Source organism: Tenrec ecaudatus, chromosome 6 (assembly GCF_050624435.1).
Source record: "Tenrec ecaudatus isolate mTenEca1 chromosome 6, mTenEca1.hap1, whole genome shotgun sequence".
In the NCBI taxonomy this organism is placed as follows: domain Eukaryota; kingdom Metazoa; phylum Chordata; class Mammalia; order Afrosoricida; family Tenrecidae; genus Tenrec; species Tenrec ecaudatus.
In genome coordinates this window covers 159,463,244-159,489,387 of record NC_134535.1, presented here as the reverse complement: position 1 = coordinate 159,489,387, position 26,144 = coordinate 159,463,244, and the positions used below count along the sequence as shown (strand labels likewise).

At 44.6% G+C, this 26,144-nt stretch overlaps 1 protein-coding gene across 2 annotated transcripts in view; it reads right to left on the bottom strand.

Moving 5' to 3' along the window:
• The window catches only part of PRKCQ (protein kinase C theta), a 107,807-nt gene that overhangs the window by 73,725 nt on the left and 7,938 nt on the right, over positions 1 to 26,144 (bottom strand). For both annotated transcript variants that reach the window (XM_075553177.1, XM_075553178.1), the window contains exons 3-10: positions 24,737 to 24,797; positions 17,363 to 17,525; positions 16,022 to 16,053; positions 15,839 to 15,924; positions 12,769 to 12,898; positions 5,244 to 5,353; positions 4,405 to 4,525; positions 1,381 to 1,541 (exon numbers count right to left, since the gene is read on the bottom strand). In XM_075553177.1, the coding sequence (XP_075409292.1) occupies positions 1,381 to 1,541; positions 4,405 to 4,525; positions 5,244 to 5,353; positions 12,769 to 12,898; positions 15,839 to 15,924; positions 16,022 to 16,053; positions 17,363 to 17,525; positions 24,737 to 24,797 (864 nt within the window). The remainder of the gene's footprint in view (positions 1 to 1,380; positions 1,542 to 4,404; positions 4,526 to 5,243; positions 5,354 to 12,768; positions 12,899 to 15,838; positions 15,925 to 16,021; positions 16,054 to 17,362; positions 17,526 to 24,736; positions 24,798 to 26,144) is intronic.

The following is a 26,144-nucleotide window of genomic DNA, read 5'->3' as shown; positions in this document are numbered from 1 at the left end:
TCCCTGGGGGACAGCCAACAGAAAAGGGGGTGAAGGGAGACGACGGACAGGGCAAGATATGACAAAATAATCATTTATAAATTATCAAGGGCTAGTGAGGGAGGGGGGAGCGGGGAGGGAGGGGAAAAAAGGACTTGATGCAAAGGGCAAATGCTTTGAAAATGATGAGGGCAAAGCATGTACAGATGTGCTTTAGACAATTGATGTATGTATGGATTGTGATAAGAGTTGTATGAGCCCCTAATAAAATGTTTAAAAAAATCTAAAAAAACCAAAAGAATGAATGGAGCTCGGCAACAGTACGCAGGACAGAGGTGGCTTTTTCTCAAAGATGTTGACACCAAACTCCCAAGTGGAACACAATGTTATTCAGTTATGGCGGGTGCTCAGCTGCATTTTAGTTAATTATTAAACAAAGTCGGTACATTTTCTTGCTAAAGTCTGGTGAGCAGGTGTGGAGCACAACACTGGTTTTTCGGATGAACAGCTTCAAAGCAGAGTCATCGGGCTAAAATTCCCTCTGGTGTTGCAGCCAAATATAAAACCACCGGATCACAACTCACACATCAACTTTCCTGAGAGTCCACTAAGCGATCTAAAATGCCCTGAAAGGGTAGTTGATGTACCAGCTAGGGCTCTCCAGAGAATCAATTGTATGTTCTCATATGTATTAATGGATGGATAGACAGACGTGTATGTATTTACCCTACAGATCACTTCCACAGCAGCAGCTGACATTTAACCAACAACAGAGCACCATCGCCTACCCAGGCTGACACATAACACTAACCATCACGCCTTGCCATCACTAGCTTGAGAATTGTCGGCCGTCTCTGAAAGGGGAATTATAATTTCTTAAACATCCTCTTCTTCCTCTTCTCAATCCCCTCCTTCTGCCCTGCCCTGCTCCTTCTCCTCCTCCTTCCTTCCTTTATCCTCTGAGATGGACAGAGTACTCGTAGCATGAGTGGGTTGTAGGAGGAATTCCGAGAAAGGAATTTCTGCAAGAAACTTCCCCAGGATTCTCAAGCTATAGTCTGAAGCTATGAAATGTGGGAAACCATATACAAAGTGGACCAACACTTGAGGGTTGAAAACGTAGCAAGGGAGGGGGAACGAGGAAAGTGAATTGGCAAGTGGCTGAGGCCCCTTGCTATTCCACCCAGAAAGGTTGAGACAAAGCACCTTCAAGGTAGAGCATCTTTCGAGACACAAGCTGCTGTTGGTCTACAGTCCTCTGGGTCCCAGCTGGTCAGTCACCCCCCTACCCTCTCCAAAAAGATTCCGCAATGCGCTCTCCACACCCCGCGCCGGGACCAGGCGTTGGGCTTTTCCGCATCTGGAATTTGGTGGGTAGGATTCACTAACACGGGGTCATACCTTGCCAAAGCTTCCTTTCCCCAACATTTTGTGCAATATAAAATCCTCAATTTGCAGCTTGATCTGGAGAGATGGTCTTTCGATGCTCAGTTCAGGTTCCGGAAGCAGGCACATTTTATCCATCCCGTCCATTGGGGAATCCCAGGAGATTCCTTGAGGCTCTGAAAAGGACAAGCCAATGGTTACAAGGAAACGCAGAGTCACGGAGGGCCATTCTAGTCCCCCAGATCACAGGCTCTCTCTTGTACTTCCCTTTCTGGGGCTCTGTTGATCCTGCCAGGTGTGTAGGGGGTGGGGGCTGAGTGGGATGGCAGCAGGAGGCTGCATTTCCTGCCTGTTGTGGTCCTCCTGGTATTTGGGATAAGGACTATATCGCTTTATACAAAAAACCCCCACAAAAAACCAAACTCACTGCCCCTGAGTCACCTTACATCAACCATATAGGACAAAATTTACGTGCTCTGTGAGTTTCTGAGGTTGTAATTCTAGAAAGCCCTGTCTTTCTCCCTTGGAGTGGCTGGTGGTTTTGAACTGCTGACCTTGCAGTCAGTAGCGTAGTACATAATCCCTATGCTACCAGGGCACCTTTCTTTAGACAAAAGGGTATGAAAAGTTTGTGGAAAAGTCTAATGATCTTTAATTCCGTTTTTTCCCTGAATATTTTGAAGCCCCCTTGTTTAGTCAATAGATTGGGAAAAGTTTAGGAACACATTTCATGTGGGAAACTGGGGGATGGAAAGGTGATGGTGGAACGGCATAAAGAACGTAAATTAGCGCCCCTGAACTGGATATGTGACGAATGTCGAAAACAGGATGGCAACTGTTCTGCTTCCTGTCTATCACAAATTTAGGGAAAAAATGTAAAGAAACATATTCCACTCAGTAAAAAATCATATACATAAAACCAGCAAGCACTTCTAATGTCCGATCATGGACAAATCGGAAATTTTCACCACAGCTGAGGAAACAATGATGCTCCATTATGTATGTGGCTCACAGTCGTCACTGTGACATTAGTCCCCATGCCTCCCGATGTGACACCAGGGGAGAGAGCTGAACAGAGCCCGCTCTACTGCCCTCAGCTCGGAGGCAGGCTTTCTTTAGGAGACAGTCCCTCGATCTAACCTCAGCCCTTTAAAAAACCTGCAAGTCAACTTATCCCTCGCTCTGAGCCAGAACAGGTGTGAAAAAAATATTAGGGCCTGTGTGCTTAATCCTCTTAGAAGACCCATAAATTTCAAACAACAAAGGCAGGGGGGAAAAACACATCACCGTGAATGAGGGGAGCGCATGATGGGACCCAATGCCCATCTGTAGACAGCTGGACATCCCTTCCAGAGGGGCAGTGGGGAGGAGATGAGTCACTCATGGTTCAATGTAGCAACAATGAAACTCAAAACCTTCCTCTAGTTCCTGAACGCTTCCTCCCCTCCCAATTATCATGACCCCAATTCTACCTTGCGGACCTGGGTAGACCAGAGGATGCACAGCGGTGCAGTAGGGATCTGGAAACACAGGGAATCTAGGACGGATGAACCCCTCAGGACCAGCGGTGGGAGTGGCAACACCAGGAGGGAGGGGGGTGTAGAAAGGCGAACCGATCTCAGGGATCTATGTGTAACCTCCTCTCTGGGGGATGGGCAATGGGAAGGTGGGTAAGGGGAGACACCAGGCAGTGTAAGATAAGAAAAAATAATAATTTATAAACTATTAAGGGTTCATGGGGGAGGGGAGAGCGGGGAGGGAGGGGAGGGGGAAAAAAGGAAAATGAGCTGATTCTAGGAACCCAAGCAGAAGGCGAATTTTGAGAATGACGAGGGCAACGAATGTATAAGGGTGCTTTACTCGATTGATGTATGTACAGATTGTGATAAGAGTCGTATTGCTCCAATAAAAAGATTTATTAAACTAAAAAAAGAAGACCCATAAAGACTTTCACAAAGATTATAGCCTTGAGAGCCTGTGGGGCAATTGTACTCTATGCTGAAGGTAGCCAGGAGCCAGAATCAACTCGGTGACAACGGGTTTGGGTTTGTCCATACCCTCTTAGAGCAGGATCTTTATTTGCAATCCCTGGGAGATATATATATATATATATATCACCGCCATTCATGCAGACTCATGGCATCCTCTCTATTTCTGAGTCTGTAACTGTTGACGAGAGTAGCACAGCCCGTCTTTCTCCCTCGGAGCTGCTGATGGTTTCAAACTATCGACCATTTATATTGCAGCCCAGTGAGTAACCGCTACACCACCAAGGTGTGTGCACACATGTGCACGCACAGACACACACATATTTTTACACACACACAGTTTTGTGACATGCAATTCAATGGTTCAAAGGCATCACAGAGTTGTGCATACCTTTTATATTGTGATTTTCATTAGTTGCTCTTGCACTGACTGACTCATGGTACAGCCTCATGCACAGTAGAACTGCTGTTTAAACATGCACCGTTTTCATTACCATTAGAATGTTTGAGAATCTCTTTCATACTCTTATTTAAAGCCAAGAATCTAAGTACTTTCAAATGAATGTGAAATGATCAGATCCCAGCATCATGTGGTTACACCCTTTCAAAGCTACCTTCAGAGGGTAGGCCAGATAAATCCCCAAGAGGTCATCAAATGTAAATGGCTTTAGGGCCCATAGGCCTCATCCTTTCTAGTCTTAAGCTTCCAAAGAAATTCCCAAAGGTGCAGAATAAGACTATCTTCTATGGTATCCACCCCCACTGATCACACGGGAGACTCATTTCTTTAGAGCCACTTAACAGTGATAGAAAATCACATTCTCAGGAAAATTTTAAACTTGGTTCCTTCAGACCTCTTTCCATCACAAAAGTATCCTAATGAGGAGTATTTTTTGTTTTCAATTCTATGAAGTATGAGCTTCTTCATTGGTGGCCAGGCCTGACATTCTTAAATAGTGCGGTATCACCCATCAGATCAGGTAGACCTGGGATTTTATATCAAGGGAACTCAGATTAAAGTTAAGAAAGATTAATGGATCCGGACAACTACCTCTTTTCCCTGTTTGTGCTGGTAAGTACGGCAGCTTTGTTTCATCTTTTGTAGAACGCGGGAGACCAACTTCAACTGGACCTTCTCTGCAGATGTGCTCAGTGTCTCGTAAGCAGCGAGCCTAGATCACAAACAGTCAGTCAGTCCACCCACTGCGGATGTGAGAGCCCAGCTTGCTGTTCACAGGGACAAACGTAGCCTAAGATTCTTGAGTGGGGGCGAGAAGCAAAGCTTCTCTTTCCTGTCAGCACACTCTCGGAATTTCCTGCTTCATGCCTTCCTAAAAGTTAACTGTAATCTCCCATGTTTCCCACAATACTCTATCACATATAAAAATGTACAGTTAATGGGAAAAATAGCTCTCCTAGGTGATGCCAATTCTCAAAGAGAGATGGCCCATGACTATGGAAATTCACCATCCAGCAAATGCAAAGTTAGTAAACAGCAAGACAAAAGCTGCCCTGGACCAAGCCTCACTGTTCTCAGAGTATTCTAGAAGGGAATCTGCATCCCACACCAGGCTATCAGCTCGAGTAGGCATACAACTAGTAGGAAATCCACCAAAACTTCAGTTCATTCATTTGTTTTTGTCCTTGCTTATTGCATGACGAATATAAGACATTTTAAGGAAAGACGGAACAAATGCGTTAAAGAACAGATATCTCAACGCAGGGTTATGGGTAAGACTATGACAATCAGGGGGGCAGGACTATTGCTCAGAACATATTTCATGTTGTTTGAAAGATCAAAGAGCAAGGAGGTTATTTTGAGTTGAATAACGCAAGAGGTCATTTCTGAGTTGCACTTCCAGGATCTCGTCAACAAAAAGTCTCTCTTACCTGTTGAGTGCTCTCAATCATTGCCAGGGCTTCAGCCATTAGCTTCTGGTTGATGCCACACAGGTTGGCCACCTTTGTCTGGCACTTGTGATGCACATTCATGCCACATGCTACGAGGAAGAAGGGACCACAGTGAGCAAGCATAACAAGTGTCTTGGCCTGTGATTGTGTAGAAGGTTCAACTGGACAATCCCCAGCCCCTTCTCCCATCAGAAGAAGACACGAAAAATAAGGCAGCTTGATGCCATTATGTTGTCAATCCACCACCTCTTCCCTGAAAAAAACACACACACACACACACACACACACACACACACACACACACACACACACACACACGGTCCTCAAGGTCAGTGAGAATTGATTCTCTCTAGAGACAGAGCCAGCATGCCCTGTTGGTAGGAGTGAAAGTGGACTCGCTAGGGGTTTGGATTGGACCCCTGGTGGCAGAGAAGAAAAGAAAGAGCAGGCCTGGCTTCCTCTAGCAGTAACCTGAAAGGCGAGGGTCGAAAGATGCTTTTCTTCCACTCTGTAAACTAAACCTCAGCCTTCTTCCTTTCAGAAAGGCCTTCAAGGAACTTTCTGATCCTCCAAACAGAAGCCACGGGAGCAGCCTACATCAGCAGAAGTGAAATGGAGCACTCGGGGTGGTGTGTGCATGTGTGTGTGTTCAGGGGTGGGGATCCTGGCAGGGGAAGCGGCCTAAGGATTACCTTCTCACCACAGGGGAGGGCTGGAGTTATTAGAGGACAAAGGGATACATTGGGGTCACAGCCATGACCCCTGCATGGTCAGAATGAACCAGCTGATGGCAATCTCTTGAGAGGGGAGTTGAGAAGACAGGTGGGACCCAGTGAATTCCTGAAACCTAGTGAATCCTAACCTTATTTCTAAAATTTATTGGAGGCTATTGAAGAAAATCATTTTTGTGGAAGAATGAATTAGAGAGGTCTGTGCACACTTCTCCTTACTCCCTGCGGATCTCAGCATGTAGTTTTATATGTAAATAGAGGCCCCTTGGCAGGCCATGCTTGTTTGGGCATGGCGTGGTTTCTCTCAATATGCGAATAGCCTTTGGGAAGACAAAAAAGCACCACTTCACATCTCCTCTTATTCACCTTCACTTTGTCACTATCCCCCGGCCCCTCCTGAAGGCCAAGGATAGCTTTCCTCTTATTAGCAAATGCCCTTCAAACAGTGATAGAGAAAATGTTTCATGAGACAGTGAAAGGAAGAAAGGCTAATGGGGATTGTTCTGCAGAGATGGGACACCATGCCTTAAGGATGTTATCCGAGATGAAGACTCGCTTAGAAACAAACAAAAGAACCTCTCCAGAATATCGATTACATTTTGTAGTTGTGGAGAAGTTTGCTGAACTTATTTTTTCTCTCTAAGTGATGGTTTTCCTGCCTTGTGCCCTCCCTCTTGGGCCCCAGACAATCTCGTGTGAGAAGTCCGGCTATACTCGTTCTGCCTTGGGGACTCAAGTGGCCAGAAAGCTAAGATCGCACATCAGACTTCACAAGGCGAAGAAACTAGACACGTGTACCCCTAGGACAACTCCTTCCTGTTACATATGTGCTTACCGTGGCCTGCGTGCCTGAGAGTACATAAATTTATGAGATTACATTACTCCCTCTCTGTGCTTGGACCTCGCTCCTGAAGTCATGACCGAGGAGGTGAGCTTTTGCATGCTGTCTCTCTTGTCTGATGTCTCTTTATTTTACCCCTCAATTACACAACTGCCCTTGGACCCATTTGGTGGTGAGGAGGCTGGTCCCCCACATAGTGGCAACCTGAAAATGGTGTTAGAGGGTTTTATCCAGTTTACTGGTACCCGTATATGTGACTCTCAAAGTCTGTCACGATAGGAGCTATTGTTGGGCACTTTTGAGTTGGTTCTGCCTCCTAGTGACCTCACATGACAGAGTGTAACTGTCCCCAAGGGTTTCCTTGTCTATAATCTTCATGGAAGAGGTTCACCAGGTCTTTCTCCCGTGGAGTCACAGGGGAGATGTGAACTGCAACCTCTTTCAGTGAGCAGAGAGCATGTCACCATTGCACACACAGGGCTGCTTCCAGGAAGGGTCTCACTCAAAACGGTCAATTCTGACTCACGGTGACCCAATAGGACAGGGAAGAACTGCCCTTGTGCGATGTAACTTTCCCACTCCCCTGCCCCCAAATGTATTCAAATATTTAATTGGAAGGAAACCCATCTGGAACACATTTATTTGGAATTCATATAAAAGGAAAGGGAATCCATGAGAATTAATATCACGAACAACCGGCTTGATCGGGAACCAGAAATATTAACCAGCCTAGAAATCATTACCACTCGCCCTCACATGTGGCCGGTGGTGTCACTCATTTTCTGTGGCGATTCACTTTACTGCCCTAGGTAGGGCTGTTTTCAGCTGAGAGTTGAGACAGGCCATCCATGACCTTACTGGGTTCCTTTCCTCCTCCTTCCTCAAAAAACACACAAAAAGAAAGAACTGTCCCACCTTCAAGAGACAACCTCCTGCTAAGATCAATGGGCTAGCGAGGAGTACTCTTTAGGGGAGTGGAGTCCCATATGCCTGAAAAGGACCCCAAAGAGGAGGGTGGAAAGAAATCAGGCAACCTATTTAGAGACCTATAAAGACCCCAAACAGAGCATGCTCATACCCATCTTTCTCCCTCGGAGCACCCAATGGTTTGAAACTGTGGACTTTTCAGATGGAACGCTAACTACTACACCACCGGGCCTCCCCGCTCCTTCAGAAGGGTGGGAGCTCCCAATTGGGATTAGGTGGACTTCCTCCTGGCAGGAGTGGCCCCTGGAGTCCTAATTATGATAAAGATCATAAAGATGGAGCTATCTGCTGCACATTGGAGTTAATGGCTTACATTCACATGCAATTCACAATTACACCCACATTTAATTGTTGAAAGAAGCTCAAAATAGAACCAAAGTTTTCTTTCATCTTTTTAAATCATAAACCTTATTACTCTAGATTTCATCAAAGGGGGTAAAGAAAGAACAGGAAGTGGAGTGGGAAACACCTGGGAGGAGCAAGTTATTGAGGTCAGAGCACAGGCCTCTCAGGGCCTGTGACCTTGAGCTGGCCATGGACTCTGTGCTTCAGATTACAGATCCAGTGCACTGAGCTAAGCAGTCGATGGGCTTCTAGCTGGAATACATAATAGCCCAGAGTGGGGAGGATTCTGACTCATTAGTCCTGAAAACAGCCAGCTTTCAGACTAATGCTATTTCTGGCTGGGCACACAATGTATTGGGCGACTTAAAAAAAAAAAAAGGTAGAGGTCCAATCCACCCCAAGGTGACTTGAAAGAAAAGGCCGGTGATTTACTTACAAAAAAACCCCAAAAATATCCTATGGAGCAAAGTCTACGCCAACAGATATGAGGGTGCCACACCTTGGAATCAACTTGATGACTTGTGGGTTGTTTGTTATTGTAAGAACTGATTTACAGTGTTCATCTGATCCTTACATAGAGAGATGGACATTCTAAAAGATCTGACATGATTTCCAAACTCTCACTGACTGAACTGTAATCTCAAGTACTGCTTGAGTCAACAAAAAGAGGCAAGCAACTATTGTTATCATGAAATTAGGCAGAAGCTATATATAATTATACAGTTATCATCATCATCATCAACTCACTGCCAGGGATTCAATTCTGACCCATGGTGACCCTATAGGGCAGGGCCCTATGGATTTCCAACTCTTTACAGAAGTAGAAGGCTCATCTTTCTCTCACACATTAGCACATTTGTGCACAAAAACCTTAGCTTAGTCCTAAGCCTCAAGTAGGTGCTCAATAAATCTCTTTCATGCTCATTACTTCTTACACTGAATTTTGTATTAAAATATTTAGTTGAAATTTTAACAGCCTTCCCTTTTAACTTTAAGACAATCACTCACAGATAGTGCATAATGTTTAAGAATTTTAAACAATGCACAATAGCCAAGAGTGCCTATCAATGGATAAATGGCTGAACAAAACGTGACAAGTTTGTATGATGAAATATTATCTGGTCATAAAGAAATTAATATGTTAGGTAGCTAGCTTAGGGACAGGAGGTTGTCCCTCCTATGCCTGAAAAGGACCCCACAGAGGAGGTTGGAAAGAAATCAGGCAACCCATTAGACACCTATAAAGACCCCAAACAGAGTATGCTCCCAGTCCAGCCCCTGAGACAGGTGGGAGGTACACCTGGGCAGGCCAAACTAGGCCCAGGCTGATGACATCACACAGGTGGGCCTCTAACTCAGCCAGTGGGGTCAACCAATACCATCAACCACGCCTTCCCCCAGGCAGGGGGTGGGCTAGAATAAAGGTAGGGCGCATGCTCTGGGACGCTCTCTTACCCTGTTCCTGGTCAGAGGCAGGTAGAGGAGAAGGCTCTTTCTCCTGAGTAGACTCACAAGTCCCGCTCTGGGCCTGCTTGAGGCTCACAGCCTCTTGGCCACATGCTCTCAGCCTCTAGGGTTCTTGGGCTTCTGGCCCACTGGGAGGCCCTCCCAAGATCGGCATGTGTGGGTGCTCTTTTCCACGGGGTTGTTCGTAACTAGTTGTGAACTCCTTTGAGACTATAAAACTCAGACTGAAATGTGTCCTGTCCTTCATAAAATCCCACTTGGATTACAGAACGGGTATGAATTCTTTCATCGTGTGAAGCCAAGAACAGGGTCCTACTGAGTCCAGAAACTAACAAATACCTGATACAGGCTGTACTTGGGGGAACTTGGAAGACACTATGTTTTGTGGAATAAGCCAGACAGAAGAGGACAAATACTGTCTGCCTCCACTTAACGAGCTATCTAAGAGAGGCAAAGGAGGCCCCGGGAGTGTAGTAAGGACACGTTGGACTGCTAACTGCAAGCAGTTCGAAACCACCAGCCATTCCGTGGGAGAAAGACGAGGCTATCTACTCCCATAAAGAGTTCTAGTCTCAGAAACTCACATGGGCAGTTCTACCCTTTCCTGAAGGGCCACTGTGATTCAGTATTGAGTCCAGGACAATGAGTTTAGTTTTTGGAAAATAGGCAAAGGCCAAGAGACCCAAGACCACTAGTGGTTAGTAAGCACAAGGGGACATAAAAAACAAACAAGGAAAACCTTTAAGAGAATAAAGGATTCGCGTAGCAGAGATCGCTCTTTGCTCCTTACAATGGTGACCGCCCTGGGCTTGTCACTGACACTCAGTTGTGGGGGAAAGCCACCAAGAAAATTAATGCCTTCTTGTTGTGGTTGGGTGCCTTTGAGAAAATTCCGCCTCGCAGAGGCCCCGTGTGACAGGCGTAACGCCCTACAGGGCTTTTTCTGGGCTGTAATTTTTATGGAAGATCAGCTCAACCTTCGTGCTCAGCAACTGAGCCCTTAGGCCTTTGTTACTAACCTATCAGGTGGCTGCATGATCTCCTTGAATGTAAAAGGTCCCTTTCGATGACTATTTTCATAGGGATTCTAAGGAGGGGGGAAGGCAGTGTGGGGACTGGAGGGGCCCCCTACATGAGAAGAAGGTTTAGGAGAGGGGAAGATTCGAAGAGAGAGGGAGGCAAAGAGAGGGGAGAAAAAGAGACGCAGGGATAGGGAACAAGAGATGCGGGCAAAGGCATCTAGGGATGAACAGAGGCTGGAGGGGAGGAAGCAGGGGGAAGACCCGGCAGGGAGGTGGGGAAGGAAAAGGAGGAAAAGGTACAAAGGAGAGGGATCACGGGGGAGGAACAGGGGGCACAAGAAAAAGGGAGGGAGAGACTGGAAACGAAGGTGGTGGAAGAAAAGGGAATGGAGTGGGATAGGAAGAATGTTAAGAAAAATAGAATAGAACCAAGCAGGGCCCGTGGGCTGTGGAACCCTTGTGGAAGTTCTAAGCCGTAAATAGGCAGAGCCAGACCTGGACCTCAGCGAGGGGGAGTCGGGGCTCCCGGGAAGGGAAACAATGAAGAGTCCGACAGGCAGAGGGGTCTCACCAGGGGAGACTTTGATGACTGATGTTTCCCTTTCCTTGTATACAAACTCTGAAATTCAATATAGACACTGAGCTCTTTATTGCATATGGTATCATAAAAACCCAAACCAAAACAGTTGTACGTCAACTCTGACTTATGTGTCCAGGCAGGGGGGTTCAGAATGAACAGTAGGGTTTCCAAGGAACTGAGTGTTGGGGAAGTGTGGATCTGCACTGCCAGCTTCTAACCGATTGTGTCACGCGGCGATTCCGATTCTCGCCCATAGTCCCCTGCCCGATGCCCGTGAACACATGAAGAGAGGAAAGAAGCCGAAGCTGTATTTGGGGGGCAACGAAGGAACTGTCAAGGTCAATTCAGACGTCTGTGATTCTCGCTTTAGGGAGCAATTTAAAAACCTAGCCCTTTCAGTTTCCATTAAGATGTGGCTCCAGGCAACAGCAGAGGTGCGAAAGCAGTTGGGATGAGAGGAAATGTTGAAAATAATCCTCCACCTAAATCAGCCCAAGCCATCACTTTACGGATAAGACATATAATCATCGTCCGTGACATAAACGCCAAGAGGGTCTCAACGAGAAAGGAGAACGACTTAGAGTTCATTCAAAATGTTTTCGTTAAAAGGTCTTCGCTGCAGGGAGATGCCCTCTGTTTATGAATATGCTATCCGGACCCTGTCCCTGGCTTGTTCCCCCAATCCAAGCGCATGGGGCTTTGTCAGGTCGCTTCTCCTTCGGCTTTCCCCCTCTCTACGACAGGCAGAGTCCTGGCTTCACAGCATCCCCGTTTCAAAAGTTGCCTTAGCAACGTGGAGTTTTATCTCCAGGACAGCTGTGTCTTTTCTGAATCAGTTCAGCAGTGAGGAAAGTCAGGCCGGGGTACTGCTCTAACCCCGGGCCTGAGAGGAAAGGAGAGAGGAGGCAGATACCCTGTGGAGCTGGACAGCGCCATGGCCTGGGCTCCCCAGTCCTCTGTGCTGTCTGGGATGGACTCTCAACATTAAACCACAGGAATAGCTTCTTCGCGTGGGACCATCAGTCAAAGTACCGTGCAGGGCTTGTAGTTTGGCGGGACTCAAAAGCAGAACGGCTAGAATGTATCTTTGGTGCACTGGAGCACAGCGAGGACCCAGGCCAGCCAGACTGGCCAGCATGGTGAGAGGGCAGGTCCGGAACAAACAGGAGACAGCAGGTGAGAGCAGACTTAACCTGGCAAAGGAGCCTGGTCCCTAGAGAAATGCTGTCTTGTGTTTCTCCCCCTGTACTTCCACCGAGAGGCAATGGGCCAGGAGTCTTGCCCTCTTTAACCTGAACTTGGGTGCACTTTTCTAAAAGGAGAGAGAGTATGAGGGTAGTGTGAGGTGGGAGGAAAAAAAGAGTGAGTGCTGACTGGTCCAGGAAGATCTCCCTCAAGGTGATGGGAGCTGGCTGGGCTGATTGAAGATACCCTGCAATCTTCTCCCTGAGCGCTCAGTGGGTTGTGCATGTCCTCCCCAGACGCGGCTCTGCCATGGGGCCCCTGCCCTCGACACACTGCACAGACTCACCGTCACACTTCAGGCCTTGCCTCGCCAGTCCCCACAACAGGGTCCCACAGTGCTCACAGAATGTGGGGCTCTTGTAATTGTAGACTTTAAATCGATGTGGCATGTCGATTTTGAACCGCTCCTTGTGGAACTGAAAGAAAGGGACGTGTGATTGTTCAATGTGGTCCTGAGTTCACGGCGTTGGATGTCTTAGCAGATACATAAGCATAACAAGATTTTTTCCCTCTCTTTTTAAAATGGTATGTCCATTTTCTTTTCATTACATAAATTGGGGACAAAACATAGGATCAGATCAACAGAGATCACAAAGCATTCAGGAGGGAGGCTTGGTTGTCCACCAGAAAATTATCTTGAAGTCATTTTCGAAATAGAAATAAACCCGAGCCTTATGAGCCCCAATAAAAAGATTAAAAAAAAAAAGAAAGAAAATGATTAGGGCAAAGAATGTACGGATGTGCTTTATACAATTGATGTATGTATATGTATATGTATGGATTGTGATAAGAGTTGTATGAACCCCTAATAAAATGTAAAAAAAAATTAACTGTATGAATAATAAAGGCTATATGTTGAAAAAAAAAAAAAGAAACCCTCTTCAGACTCCTTTTTGTTTTAAAATATATTCCGGTTTTCACTGATGTTCCGACAGATGGATTAAACAAATGCTGTCATCCAAGGTTAGCGTTCCAGATGCTCTAAGAACCCGGGGTCAACACTTTCTCCCAGTTGTTCTCAGGTGCTTGGACACCTCTGACAAGGTCCTTTTCAAAAGGAGGGGCCGGGGCTTCAGACAAATCTGACTTTGGACTTGAAGGACACACCATTTAGAGACTTGAAGAATGGCATCCGTCATCTGAATAACAAGCATTTAAAATAAGAAAGTCCCTGGAACTGGGTATATTTTCAACAATAATGTTTGCTTGCCAAGTGGTACACCTATTACCATTGCCCAGTGCCCTTGTCTGTTTGAGCCCATTCTCAGCTCATAGCTGTCCTTTATGGAGTTCTGTGTGTGTTCTGTTCGTCAAGCATGAGAACCACGCAAAACCCAATGCTATCGAGTCCATTCCAGCTCTTAGTGACCTTATAAAGGGTTTCTGAGACAGAAATATTTATAGGCTCGGGGAGCCTCTTCTTTCTCCCTCAGAGCAGTTGTTGAGTTTGAACGGCCAACCTTGTATTTAGCAGCCCAGTGCATATGCCCCTGAGGGCCAGGTCCAAAGAAGGCAGTGCAAATGAGCTCTTCCAGCTAAATGACAACTGGCAATACACACATGTCACAGAATCTGGAGGCCGCTGCAGTCTGAGGTCTTAGCAAAGAAGGGGATTTCAGGAAGAGAGGACTTGGGCTATTTATTTAAACGGAAGCTAAGCAAACAGTGCTCTTCCCTTCTTGCTTTAATATAAATATTTCCTTTCCTCTTTAAGCCCTGAACTAATACAGTGACCTTTGGAAGCCATTAAAGATTCCCTTCTCAAGAGGAACTATTGCTATGGCTTTATTTGTGGGAGCATTTAATTCTCAAAGCATTTTCACACCTATTATGCTGAAACTAAGATGGCAACAGTTCCTGCCCGGTGCTGGGCATGGACGTGTCACACGTGCTATCACATAGGGATCTGATGGCTCACATAATCTTCACACAATATCCCATTAGAAGTAGCCTCAAACACAGCCTCATTTGAGAGGTGAGGAAATTAGGCATGGAGAGGGCAAGACACCTACCCTCATCCCACAGCAATTTAGTGAATTGAGTTCTCTGTTTCTGAGCCCGGCAGTTGGAATTAGAGCCTGATTTCTCTAACAAGTTCTGTTTCTCTTTATACAGTGGAACCAGTCGGCAAATGCCCAGACCAGTGTAAAAACATACCAGAGGGGAGGAAGGGGGGAGAGAGGGAGAGAGGGAGAGAGGGAGAGAGGGAGAGAGAAGAAGAAGAAGAAGAAGAAGGAGGAGGAGGAAGAGGAGGAGGAGGAGGAGGAGGAGGAGGAGGAGGGAGGAGGAGGAGGAAAAAAGAAAGCACATCTTAACACTAATAGAACTAATAGAGAGCAATTGGAAAATGGCAAGATGGAAATCTTCAAAGGTAGAAAATTGGAGAGACCTGGAAAAGCCTGCCAGCCCCACTGAGTTCTGGCTATTACAGTTTCCTGCATACCCCTTGCCACTGAGTCAATGCTGACTCACGGAGGCCCTGTGATCCCACAGAGTTCCCTGGTTTTCCATCTTTATGGGTGGGTGCAAACAGCCAAGCTCTACGATTTGATGGCAACCCTTTGCAATAACCTGAAGACTGATCGTTACAGTATCTCAGAAATAAAATAAACAACTTAATTATGGGGGACAAGGAGAGACGAGACAAGAGGAATAGGAGCAACAGAAACAATGTGGAATTCAAAAGAAGAGTTTTCCCGAGTGTTAGTTTCTCTTTAAATCAAACATCACTGCGTGTGCGTGTGTGTGCGTGTGTGCATGTGTATGTGTGCGTGTGTGTGTGTGTCCATACTACTGGTACAATTGGGTCCTAGTAAGAGCACAGATATTTTTGTACCATATACAAGAGTTTATTTAGTTAAGCCTGTACTCTCTGCAGACATTTTAAAGCACACCACTCGTCAGAGAAATGTGCACAGCAAAGAGGCCTTGTTCGCTCCCTGGGATGGGAGCCTCAGCGGGCAGGTCTGTTCTCTCTGAGAGGGACGCTATGCGTTTGAATGGCCTGGATAGCAACATGCTTGCTTCATTGGGTTTTTTTTCCAGGGGGTGGCAGTGGTGGTGGTTTCTAGTTGGAGAAGCTGCAATGTTAACCTTCATATAATTCATCTCAGAGCCATGCTTCCTGGGCCAGTTACTTGCAAGAGTACCGTTACTGAAATCCTTTACTGTGCTCTTTGTATTAATTCCACGTTTGGATTAAACGTGTAACATTCGTTTTCGAAGAAGACATGATTTCAGGGAGAGAGCGTTTCCTCTGGAAACGGATTCAAGTTCAGCCATTAGTAAAGACCGTCCGCGAACTGTACGGCACGGCCATCACGTTGTAGACAAAGTGAGAAATCTTAAGGACCTACCATGGTTTCCCGACTATTGACGGCTGATCCTGTGCACTTGGCTATGACTTTGTCAATACACTTCTTGTGGATCGCTGCATTGCATTCTGGGAAGAAAGAAACACCGCTTAAGCCGTGCAGAGTTTGAGGAAACAGCAGAACGAAACGAGCGATGGCAATACGATAAAAAGCCGTCTGACTTACGTCGGCACTGGTAGCCTTGTTTGTTCAGACCCCTGCAACAAAGCACACAGTGATTCACTTGGGTGTTAGCAGCAGTGACACCAGGGACATTGACAAGGTGAGCAGATCTGGAAACTTCCCAGCATCACAAGGCATCGTGCCCCAGCAGTGCCAGGATATTGGTTACCATGAGTGTTGGCCTGGGGGTTTGTATTCTAAGGAGAGTTAGATAACGGGGAGCATGGGTTCCCCCCAACAAATATACAGACATTAAAAATGCCCTGCAGAAAACGAAGCATGGTCTCCTATGAGCAGATTGCCAATCCCTTCCCTTCAAAAAGGACATCCTGCTTGGTCAAGCCGAGGGGCAGCGAAAAAGTGGGAGAGGCTTGACGAGACAGATGGACACAGCAGCTGCAACAACGGGCGCACACATAACCGCCATCGTGAACATGCTGCAGAACTGCAGACACGGGTTTGTTCCGGTCTGTTTAAGGTTGTTACAGATTGGAGCTGGTTGGAGGGTACCCGACTGGAGGGTACCTGACACCACCACCACCAGCAGCAGCACCCCCTTTAAAACGCATGGGTTCCTACAGCTGACTCGGGATGAGCAGTGCCAGCTGTGAGCCTTTTTCTGTCCTCTCTCTGTGTCTGAGAATATCTGCACCCAGTTCCCGAGGAGCACTCTTTATTAGAAAGGAATGGGTTTCCAGTCCTTCGGTAAAAACAGCTTGATGAAAATACACACACAGTCGATTTTCTCTTTCGACAGCAGGAGTAAACTGCCGTGGCTCATCCCGAACTCTGCCGCAACCCAAAGGGAGAGCATCCCATTAAGAGGCGAGGAATTCAAGAGCTGGAAATGAGCGTCATTTCTAGGCTCCACTCTCCCATATCCTTGGCTATGTGCTTACTGAGGCTTAATCCAATCTCAATTTGAAGGCTGTTAAGACGCCCAAGAGGCTCATGAACGTTGCAGCCCATCAGTTCCAATGGGAAAGTGCTTCTGGTTGCATAGAGAAGTTCCAGTAAAGTTGGTCTGTAGAATACTGATACACTGTACTGACAATAATGATGCTTCCCTCGGCCATCCCGTCCTACCCTCTCACCTCCAGCAGCCTCCCTTCCATCAGAAACTAAGGCTCCCTGACCTTTCCCCAGCATTTCTATTCTACAGGAGCCAGAAGATAAAAGCCTTTGATCGAACGACACCCCTTTAAAGCTTTCCCAACGGAGGTGTGGTCCCGGCATACTCTCCTGCAATACATATACCCATGGAATGAGTTGGGTCAGGTCTGACTGGTGAAGAACATGCAACAGAATGCATAACTGGAAGCTTGAAATATCAAATTACTGTACCAGACAAATTCATGGCAAACAGAGCAGAAAGTAGGTTGTGGGAAGAAGGTGGCAGTGAACTCATGACACTTGACGTGGTGGACTTTGGCCTGCTTGATGGCTCCTCGGCGTTGATGTAAAGCGAAGAAGCCTTCGGTCTCTAACTCACTCAGGTTCTTCGTGTCTGTAAGGAAGGGAAGAGGACAAAGGGAGGTGTCGTGATGCTGCCTGTCACAGCTGGGTGGGGGCAGATTGAGATGCTCAAGGACAGCGAAGTGGGCAAGCACCGAGTACTTAGAACATTCAAATCCTAGGCATTGGTCCAGCTGGCAAACTATTCAGCTTTCCCCCACAATGCTAAATTCATGGAATCTATTGTTATAAGATTGAGAGAACATGGAAAATGACAATCAAATAATAAAAATATGATCGCCATTAAAATAAAGATAATGAATTCTAGGAGGATAACTCCTGGAATCATAATTTTAATAACTCGATGACTCTTAGATTATTTTATTTCTTTTATAGTTAGAAACACAAAAGCATGAGGTTTAAAGAAAATAAATGGAACAACTCGTGGAATACCAATTGAGACGTTTCAACAAATGTTTGCAATGCTGGAAGTGCTGACTCATTCGTACCAAATGTGGAAGACAGCTACATGGCCAAATGACTGAAGTGTCCATTCCAAAGACAGATGGTGCACCAGGATATGAAAACAACCAATCAATATTTACTAATATCGCACCATGTCAAAGTTTGACGAAGACAGTTTTAAAACAATTGCAACAGTCCATCAACATGGAGTTAACAGAAATTCAAACCTTATTCAGAAGAGCACATGAAGTAAATGATATCCTTGCTAATGTTGGGTAGATCTTGGGAGAATGCAGAGGCTACCAGAAAGATACTTGTCTGTGTTTTACTAAGTATACAAATGCAAATTATAGGTAACATTTCAAGAAGAGGAATTTCAGAACACCTAATTGCGCTCATGCAGAACCTGTACGTAGACCAAGAGGCAGCTATTCAAACAACCAAGAAGTCCTGCCTGGTTTAAAATCAGTAAAAGTGTGTGTCAGGGTTGTATTCTTCACCACACGTATTCAGACAAATACTCTGAGAAGCCTACATGAAGCACGTGGCAGGCATCAGGATTGGGACTCATTAACAATCCACAATACAAAGATGACCAAGCAGTCAAAATAAAGTGTACTGCAAACACTCACTAATGAACATCAAAGACTACAGCCGTCAGTATGGACTATACGTCCACACAAAGAAAACAAAAGTCATCACAACTAGACCAATAAGCAACCTCAGGATAAACAGAGGAAAGCCCCAAATCAATCATTTATATTACTTGGCTCCACACTCAAGCAATGGTCAAGAAATCAAACAATATTATCTAGGACAACTCAATTGCAAAAGAGGTCTTTCAGGTGTTAAAAAGCAAAGCTGTGTGACTTGGAAACAAAGATGCACCTGGCCTGAGCCCTGGAATTTTCTATTCTTTCATGTGCCTATGAAAGGTAGCCATGAATAAAGAAGACCTAGGAGGCATTGATGCTTTTGATTCAGGATGTGGGCGAAGAATATGAAATATAACACAGACTTCAAAAAAAAATCTGTGTTGGAAGAAGTACTGCCAGAATATCCCTTGGAAGTGAGGCTGGTGAGATTCTATCTCATGTACTTTGGGCAGGATATCAGGAGGGACCAGTCCCTGGAGTACGACATCGGATTGGTAGGGAGTGAGCAAAAAAAGCGGAAGCCCCTCACCAAGATGTACTGATACAGTGGCTGCAACAATGAGTTCAAACATACCAAGATTTGTGAGGATGGTGTAAGACTAGGTAGCTTTGTTCTGTGGTATGTAGTGCTGCTGTGTTGGAATCAACTTGACAGCAGTTAACAATAACATGTACACACACACACACACACACATCTAAAACAACCCCATTTCCAGTACAGCCCTGACACAAACTGACTCACAGCGACCCTATAACTTATATGTTTATATTACTTTATATATAATGTATATATGTTTATGTTTATATTATTTTTATTTAATTTTATGTTTATATATTTTATGTTTATATATTTTGTTTATATATTTTTATGTTTATATTATGTTTATATACCCCCAGTATTCAGAACTTTTCCCAAAGGTATATACATTTTTTTACAAAGCAACCTTTTCACCTTCAAATTACTCTCCATTACATTTGCCAAATCTGCGATTCCGTTCTTGGAAACATTGTTCAAACCCATCTGTTTGGATGGTTGACACCTTCCTTGTTTTCTTCTTCACCTCTTTTACATGGTCAAATTGTTCTCCCTTTATGTCCTTTTTTATTCACAGAAATAAACAAAAAAGTCGCATGGATTGAGATCGGGTGAGTGAAGTGAGTGGGGCAAGAGAGACATGCTGTTTCTTGCCAAAAACTGGCCCACTGAGATGGCTGCGCGAGCAGGTGCCTTGTCATGGTGGAAAGACCAGTCCTCTGTCTGCCACAAATCAGGCCTTTTTTATCACACACTGTTACACAGTCTTTTCAGAACCTTAAAGACAAAGCTTTGATTAACAGCCTGACCTGGTGAGATGAACTCCAGATGCACTATCCCCCTCACATCAAAAAAACAAATGAGCATCATCTTGATCTTTGCTTTCACTTGATGAGCTTTTTCTTGGGCGATGTGATGATGGTGTCTTCCAATGGCTTGACTGATGCTTGATTTTGAGGTTGTAACATAAGAGTTTTATGAGACCCCAATAAAATGATTTTAAAAAAAAGAACAGCATTATGTCTGTTCACCAGTAATGACCTTGGGGAAAAACCTGGGTCACTTTGGAGCTGTTCATTCAAAGCATGTCATGTTTCCAGTCGATGATTTTTGCTGGTCAGTCAGAACCCAAGCCCCAAATTTCACGGCGACCTTCTTGTTCCCAAATCTTCCATTAAAATTCACTGCACCGAGCTCCAAGATAATTCAGATAACTTCCTGATCTTCAATGGTCTGTTGATGGTCTTGCACAGATTTTGTCAACACTTTCATCCATTCGAGAAACTGATGGACATCCAGAATGAGGATTGTCATCAATCAACATTTCATCTTTTTTTGAAACAAGAAAACCACTTGTACACTTGAGTTTTTCCCGTAGCACTGTCTCTGTAAGCTGTGTTCAACATCACAATAGCTTCTGTGGCATTTTTCCCAAGCAGGAAACAAAATTTCACAGCTGCACACTGTTCTTAAAACAGCCATTCAAAAAACAAGGTTCAAGAGAAACTGCTTTTACGAAACAATTTACTGTGACCATAGAGAACCTTCCGAGGCGACGCCACTGGGTGCACTAACTCACAGGGAGTTGCTTGATGCTCGCCTAGTGGGAAAAATTCACACTAGGAAAGTTCTACCCAGCAGAGCGTTTATTCCATTGTTTTTTTGGGGGGGTGTACCCCCTCATATAAGGTATAAAATGATTTGCATTGGGCTATAGAAATATAAACTAAAATAACCTTTAAAATAGTCTGTGCATCAGAAAGTTGGTCTATAAAGTGTGTGTGTGTGTGTGTGTGTGTGTGTGTGTGTGTGTGTGTGTAATCACCTTGGCAATCCTAGAGTGCAGTTCTACCCTGTCCTCTATGAGTGAAATATACTTGAGACCATGTAACAAAGGACAGGCATATTTAAAGTCTGGTGCCACAATACGTAAATACTCCTTCGCTAGCCACAGGCCGGCACTTGGAACCCAGCAATGGCTCTGCAGGAGAAGGCCTGGATGAGGTGCTCCCATAGAGATTACAGCCTAGAAAAGCCTAGGGGTCAGCGCTACTCTCTCACAGAGGAACACTGGGAGCCTGGATCTACGCGATGGCGCCCAACTGCTACGACAATGTGCAGGGGAATGTATGGTAACAAGAAAGAAGTGATGCATTCACTCGATGGAAAAGACCTAGCAAGAATGCAGAGACCAGGTTCCTCATGATGTGTATGGAGGTCTTGAAGAGCGAGTTATTACCACCCCGTGGAGAATGCAACACACCAAAGGTTAGCAGCAGAAAGTGATGCCGTTAGATGATGTGTGTGTGAACGTTTCCCTGTGGATGATTTGCAAAGGCTGAAAGGCTTTGGGCAAAGTCAAGTACAAAGGAAAGAGTGGGTTCCTGGTGTGGTTATCAAGGTGCTCCATACAGTTAATTCCAGCCGTGTGTGGGTAACTGCCTGGGAGATGGGGAGCGATCATACTGATGGAAGAAGAGGATAAAATTTACAAATAATACCTAGATGACAGGTGCAGCCCTGTCAGTGTGTTGTTGTCGTTAGGTGCCATTGAGTCGGTTCTGACCCATAGCGACCCCACGTATAAGTGCCTGGTCCTGCACCCTCCTCCCAATTGTTCTCATGTAGAGACCACTGTGGTGGCCACTCTGTCCATCCATCTTGTCCAGGAACTTCTTCCTTTTCACTGCCCTGAACTGAACCAAGCATGATGTCTTGCTCCAGGGACTGGTGAGGAGGCTAGGATGATTACTTTCAGGTCTGTCAGTGGAGAGAATTCTACCTACTCTTCAATGCCCACACTATAGAAATGTTTGGAAGGAGGACAACCTATAGTAACATTTTGGTTGGTCAGTATATACAGAGTTTAGGATTTAATTTCTAGTTTTATAATCGGCACCACCTCCCCAAATCCTTGAGTGTAAGAACCGCACTTCTGCTTCTCTGAATCCTTCAGAACGTGTATGCGTGCATTTGTCTAATGAACACTCCTTACAGTTGAATGATGGCCTGTATCTTCCATCTTGCCAGGAATAAGAAACTTTCTGCTTAGATTATTCTATTGATTGCTGAAAACTAGAGCTTTATTTCTTTTTAATATGAATGTTTAGAGTAGCGGTTCTCAAACTTCCTAAAGCCGCGACCCTTTAATACAGTTGCTCATGTTATGGTGACACCCCCCCAACCATAAAATAATTTTCATTGCTACTTCATAACTGTCATTTTGCTACTGTTATGAATCAGGTGGCCCATGTGAAAGGGTCCTTTGACCCCCCCAAGGGGTCGAGATACACAGGTTGAGAACTGCTGGTTTAGAAACTCAATTTGGGTCTAGATATCACAAATTTTATATACTCAGAAGTTTTGCTCTTAAAAACTTTGTTTCCAAATAACTTCTTCAAAGCAAGGGCCTGTAAAGTATTTACCAAAAATATTTGAATTCTGGTAGAGAATTATTTTCTTAGGTTTCAATTTACTTGGGGCCATTCTTTTTTGAACTACGAGAGTGTGTACTTTCACTCAAGGCATTAAACATTGTTGGCGTCATCAGTTAAGCCAACATATGCATTTTTATGTAATCTGGCTGCTTACCTGTTCTACATGTAGCCAATCTCAATCAGCCATCCCCCAGTGGTGTGCTTACATATCTATTATCATGTCCCTAGAGCCTCAAAGGTAAGAAACAAAGGAAAGCTTCAAAGCGCATCTCCCCCTCTGTGGTAGTTACATGATTTCATGTCAACTTGAAGATATTGAAAAGGGTAGGGGTGGTAGTCAACCTGTTGATCTGGTCCCAGCCGGATAGTGCCTTTTTGTGGGTGTGACCTTCCCATAAGGAGGGTCCTGGGAACCTGCCCTCCCACCTGACTTCTGCCTTTACCTTCCTGCTGGTGAGCCACCCGGAGACCTTCCAGAACCCTGGAGAGGTGTCTACTGCCATTGGGCCCACACTACTTTGCACCCACCGACCTGTGATATCCCTGCCTTCTGCATCACTGCTTGTGACTAAGTGAGTCTGAAGAGGGACTTATGGACTAGGTATCAGACTTATGGACTAGTATTAGACTTATGGACTTGAGTTGGCCTGGGCTGGGATGTTCTCTGGATGTATGATTGTTTCTTGATATATAGCTCCTTCTTGCACATATGAGTGTCACTGAATTTGTTTCTCTAGTCAACCCAGCCTAGCACATCCTGCTTAGGCAATTTTTTCCCTTAAAAACAAAAACCATTTTTAAAGAAACTTTCAAGTAAATATAAAAATAGGGAAAGACTATAGTTAATTTGAAAATACTAACTATCCAAATAGTGATCAATACTTGGCTACCCTTTTCCAATAAACCTTCACTCACTTCAGAGGATTAAAGCATTTCTAATATCATAATATTTTATCTATAAGTATTTCAGTTTATATAAAAGGTAAGAACTCCTGTTTACCAAATGTGATGATGAGACCCCATCCTCACACCAAGATTTTAATAACATATCCTTGAGATTATAAAATATTACCCGTTGTGTGTTCTATGTCCCAGATTATCACATTAAAAAATGCCTTTGTTTGATTCAGGACCCAAATAATGTTATATTTTAAGGGGAGAAAATCCAAAAGGCACAATAAAACTTGCTTCTTTTTCATAATAAAACTAATCTGAGAAAACAAATTCAATTTATCATCCGTAAGTTCACTCATCCATTCTAAGGTTTATGATTTTCTAAGTAGTAACACTTGATGCATGAGGCTTTTCGAAGTGGTGATATGTGACTCATTTAAACAGCATTTCAACATATCATATATGTGTGTATAGACATACATATATATGTGAATGACACACACATGGGTAGATATTTTTCCTAACCCAAGAAACATAAGGAACTGACAAATTATTATAGGCACTGGGCGCAGTTTGCTGGTAATTTTAACTTCTGTGATAGGGAACCAAAACTCCTTAGCGATGCTATTTTTTCTCACCCCCCCCCCCCCATATCCTTCCTTGTTCCTAAAAGGATTCTAGGTGACTAGCGTCAATGAGATGTATTAGCGTCAATGAGATGTACTAGCGTCAATGAGATGTACTGACACAGTGGCTGCACAGCAATGGGCTCAGACAGTGATGTCTACGAGGATGGTGCGGGCCGGGCAGTGTGTCCTTCTGTTGTCCACAGGGTCACTCTGAGTGGAAACCAACCGAACAGCACCTCCCAACAACTTCTGCATCGGCCAGTTTGCCACTCCTTTTATGAAAACCACTTATCATTAAAAAAGGCATTTTGTCATCGACTGATAGTCTGAGAATTGGTTGTTACACAAGGCATCCATCTACAGTGCAAACAGAGCTACACATAATGCTACACCGGGTTCCCAACCCCCAATGAAGGCAAACCATCAAAGCACGGGGCACATGGATTCATGCAATTAAAAAAAATGTTACATGTGCTTTATATCTAGCCCCGTGTCTTTTCCATTCACGCCTTGGGCACCACAGGTAGTTTTTACGACAATTCCTTGTGGTTCCATTTTTAAAAAATACTTCTCTCCTACGATATCGCACACAACAAGAAGGGAGGTGCCCTCCTCACCCCCAAAGAGGAAGAAGAAATATCACTTGCCACTCATCTCCAGAAAGTATCTTGCGTTCATTAGCATTCGGCCTTGAGGTTTCAGTTCTAACTGGTTGAGAGAAGGAGAGAAACATCAATCAGGATGGGAAAGGAGTGAGTTTAATGACATGCCAGCAAGCTGCCTGGGTGTTGGGTGGAGACGCTCAAAGCAGAATGCCATCCCAGCTTCCTTTCTGTTCATTCGGCCTCATTGTCATCAGCCAGAGTGCGGCCACCTTGAAGATTTTTCTACTTGAAACATCTCATCCATGTATTAATTTTTCTTAAAGATCATAACGTTCACATAGAGAAGAAAAACAAAAAACAAAACAAAACCTTGAAACAATTTGATTGGGCTGTCTTGCTCTGTTTGGCTACTTCTCTGAAGAGTTGGGGTAGGGCAGGCCTAGACCTTAATCATAATAAAGCAATCAGACACTGGGATTAGCTCACTTTTGGATGGAGAGATAAATCCTGTTCTGAGAGCGCCTATACAGAAGTCTCCTTACTTCCACTTGGCATGCTTATCCAGGTTAATCCTTGGATTAAATAGAAGTAGCTGTTTTCTTTCACAAGGAGGGACGGAGTCATTGAGGAAGTGCTGTGTAATATAATGAGGCAAACTTCATTTAGAATGACCTGGGGAGCACGCAAAAATCTCTCTCAGCATAATTAGTTAAAAGGGGCCAAAAATAAAGCAACATTTTAAGGGACATGCAGGATATAATGTTATGTAAAACAAAGAAAAAAGGGCAAATGTGAGACAACCTGAGCATTCTCACTAACTTACTAACCCATAAAACTGTATCATTCATATGTTGAAGCCAATAGGGAAGAAGAGGAGGAATGGAAGGTCCATATTGATCACTATGCCCAGGGCTTAATCCCTAGAATAACATACATTCAGGTGCGTTAATAGGATAGACCCATACAAACAGGTATGACATTGGCAAAGCCTCAACATGACATTTCTAAACACAAAGATGCCTACAGAGGCGAACGGCCTCTTTAAGAGAATTTCATTTTGAAAGGAGAAATCAACTTTTAGAGAGCAAATTCCAATAGCTGCAAGGGGATATATTAGGGCGAGTCCAAAATATTGCTACACAATCACAGAAACTTTATTTATTAAAATTTGAGGCTTCTGTTTCTTGGCACATCCTCCATCTAGGTCTGTATGCTTCTAAAGTCAGTGTTTCCAGCTCTTTAACTTTCCCCTGGGGAATTCTGTGCTCTTTGACTTATATCGCATCCTCAAGGGACTCAAAGCATATTCATTTTTAATGTTCTTTCAGTTTGGGGAACAAAAAGATGGGGTGGAAGAGGCAAGAGCAATGCTAAAGGAGGATAGGGTAAGATTTCCCAACGAATTTCCCATAAGGACGTCCCTTGAATTGTCACGACTTCTCTGACTGTT